Genomic DNA, 2,495 nt, shown 5'->3' on the forward strand with positions numbered 1-2,495 from the left:
GACTTGTTACAACAGGCTAAAATAACGTAAATATTTTTACACTGTTAGTATTGTATATTATATTAGCAAATGATGTTTGGACATGGATGATCATAAACTTGCACTAAACAATATACATTACTCAAATGAGCAATCCTGGAAAAGTTTATATAGACTATTTAATTTCATTAAGTTAGTGAAGTTTTGAGAATTGAAGAACTAAATGTTTAGTACTGTAAACAAATTGCATTGAAAATTTAATTAGGTTTCATGTCTAACATAAAAACACTCATTCTCCAAACATATTCAGCATTAAAACAAACAAAACTACAAAAATAAATAGAAAGAAGGAAACAAAAGGAGAGAAAAAGAACTACAGATCCTAGGGTTTTCAGATATTAATCTTTCTTCCTAGCATATGATGAAGCTTTTGCTAACAATAATTGTCAGCTTTCAAATTACAACATCGGAATAGGAGAAGAAAGTGAAATACGTACAGAAACACTTCGTAAACTACTTAAAGGGCATTACTGGTAGAAGAAGAGCTAAAACTCGCGGAAAGCTCATTCCAAGCACTACCATTACTCCAGTTTTCATTCCCTACAAACTGCCTTGACAAACTTGAATGTTCGTGATTGTCTTCCATCTTCATCAAAGCCAGCTGTGTGAGCATGGGATTCGTGATCTTTGGCCTGATTTGACTACTTGTTACAGTAACACCACCCGCATCATTACTTGTATAGTAAGCCGGGTGAAAAGGATAAAGCCCAGAAGCAGAAGACGAGTCCAATCCGCCGTAGAAATTAGGGAATTGGTTCGCCACTTGCTGTTGTAGCCTCCACTGCTCTAAATTACCACCCATTCCTAGCTGAAAACTCATGTTTTCATTGGTTCCTGCAACTGGAGCTGATGATGAAGAAATTGCCGAGTAATTCATGGTAATATTATTGTCATTATTTGGAGTGAAGTGATGATCAGTTAATTGACCTAAAGGAGACATGAAACGTAGAGGGTGATGAATTTGAGGGGACATAAGACCTAGTAAACTAGCTGCAGATGATGGACTAGAAAAACTGTTATTATTGTTGCTTGTTGAACCAGAATTAGTAGCTATTTGGCGGCAGCCACCAGTACTAGTGCTAGAACCTGGAGATTTGGGAGTATTATTATTGTTGTTGGTCGCTTTAGTACTACTGCTGCTCCTTTTGTTCCTCCGACAACCGCCACCTACAGGGACGCTCCTCAGAGCGCCCCCTCTCGTCCAGTACCTTCTGCAGGTCTTGCAGAAGTGACGAGGCTGTGAAAGACTATAGTTGTTAAAGTAGCAAAACTTAGTGTTTGTCGATTCACAACGAGGGCACTTTTGGACCGCCTCGGCCATTGGTATGTTGGCTAACCGGGCTCGGTCAGCCATCGAGCCTGGTCTGATGGTACCTCCACCTCCCACATAAGTCTGAACCGGCGGTGGAGCTGCTAGTGGCCGCGGTGGTTGCACGGATTGGAACTGAGGATTTGGGATGCTATGTCCAGCTTGCTGAAAAATATAAGAAAGGAAAATTAGAAAAAAAGTAGAATATGCAACAAATTTAAAGCAAAAGGTGAGAAGGAATATTTATCTTTATGAATTTCTTCACCTTTTTTTTTTCAAGAACTCATTGACATAAGCATCATATTATTGAAGGAAAAAAAAACCATACCTGCTGCCAATTGGCTGGATCAAGATAAGCTGAAATAGAGGAAAAAACCATAGTTTCTTGAATGATCTTAGATACTATCTTTTGTAAAGTTAGATATGGGGGTTTTTGGAATGGGATATTGTTAGTGGAGCATCACATCAAATGGAGGTGGATGATGGCTCCTTAGGCAAATAGATAGAGAGAAAGAAAGAAAGAGAGAATAAAGCTAAAGAGAATGAGAATATAAGGAGGTAGCTGAATAAAGTAAGTAGAGGGCTTTATAGAAGTTGCATTTATATAGATACAATTAGGTCCTGGTTTATTCTTACTGTCTATTTTTGTTTTGTTATTACTTTTTAAGAGTTCAAGAGGATCTTTGCTTACTTACTCTTTAAGCTTCTTATTAAACTTCTTGACTTGCATCTCCCTGACTCTTAATTAGGAGTTGTTTGGTTGATCGATGTACGTGTTGTTCAATTTCTAGATTATAATACAAGGATTATTTATACATCAAATAATAATTTAAGAGTAGACGTTGTTATGCTATATATAATTATATAAAATTGTTACGCGATGAACAATAATAAAAAGGGTAATCTGGTGTACAAGGCACTCCACTTTCATGTAGGTTCCAAGGAAGGATCGCACCTCTTAAGGAATGTGATGTAGACAGTAAATCCTAATGCAAACATTAGTGGTTGTTTCTACAGCTCGAACATGTAACCTACAGGTCACATAAAGAATTTACCGTTGCTCCGAGGCTACATTTAACACTACAAAAAAAAAACCAATTGCTAACGGATTTTACCAACGACCTGAATTTGTTAGTGTAACACCCCG

General features: G+C 37.4%; 1 protein-coding gene across 1 annotated transcript; it reads right to left on the reverse strand.

The window, feature by feature from the left end:
* Window positions 1-352: 352 nt before the first annotated feature.
* Window positions 353-1,916, reverse strand: LOC107795442 (dof zinc finger protein DOF2.4). Its single transcript, XM_016618082.2, has 2 exons — window positions 1,677-1,916; window positions 353-1,513 (listed from the first exon to the last, which is right to left on the reverse strand). Exons 1-2 carry the CDS (start codon window positions 1,725-1,727, stop codon window positions 497-499), a joined length of 1,068 nt encoding a protein of 355 aa, XP_016473568.1. The 5' UTR covers window positions 1,728-1,916; the 3' UTR covers window positions 353-496.
* Window positions 1,917-2,495: the final 579 nt, after the last annotated feature.

This window comes from Nicotiana tabacum, chromosome 5, assembly GCF_000715075.1.
Source record: "Nicotiana tabacum cultivar K326 chromosome 5, ASM71507v2, whole genome shotgun sequence".
Taxonomy (NCBI): Eukaryota; Viridiplantae; Streptophyta; class Magnoliopsida; order Solanales; family Solanaceae; genus Nicotiana; species Nicotiana tabacum.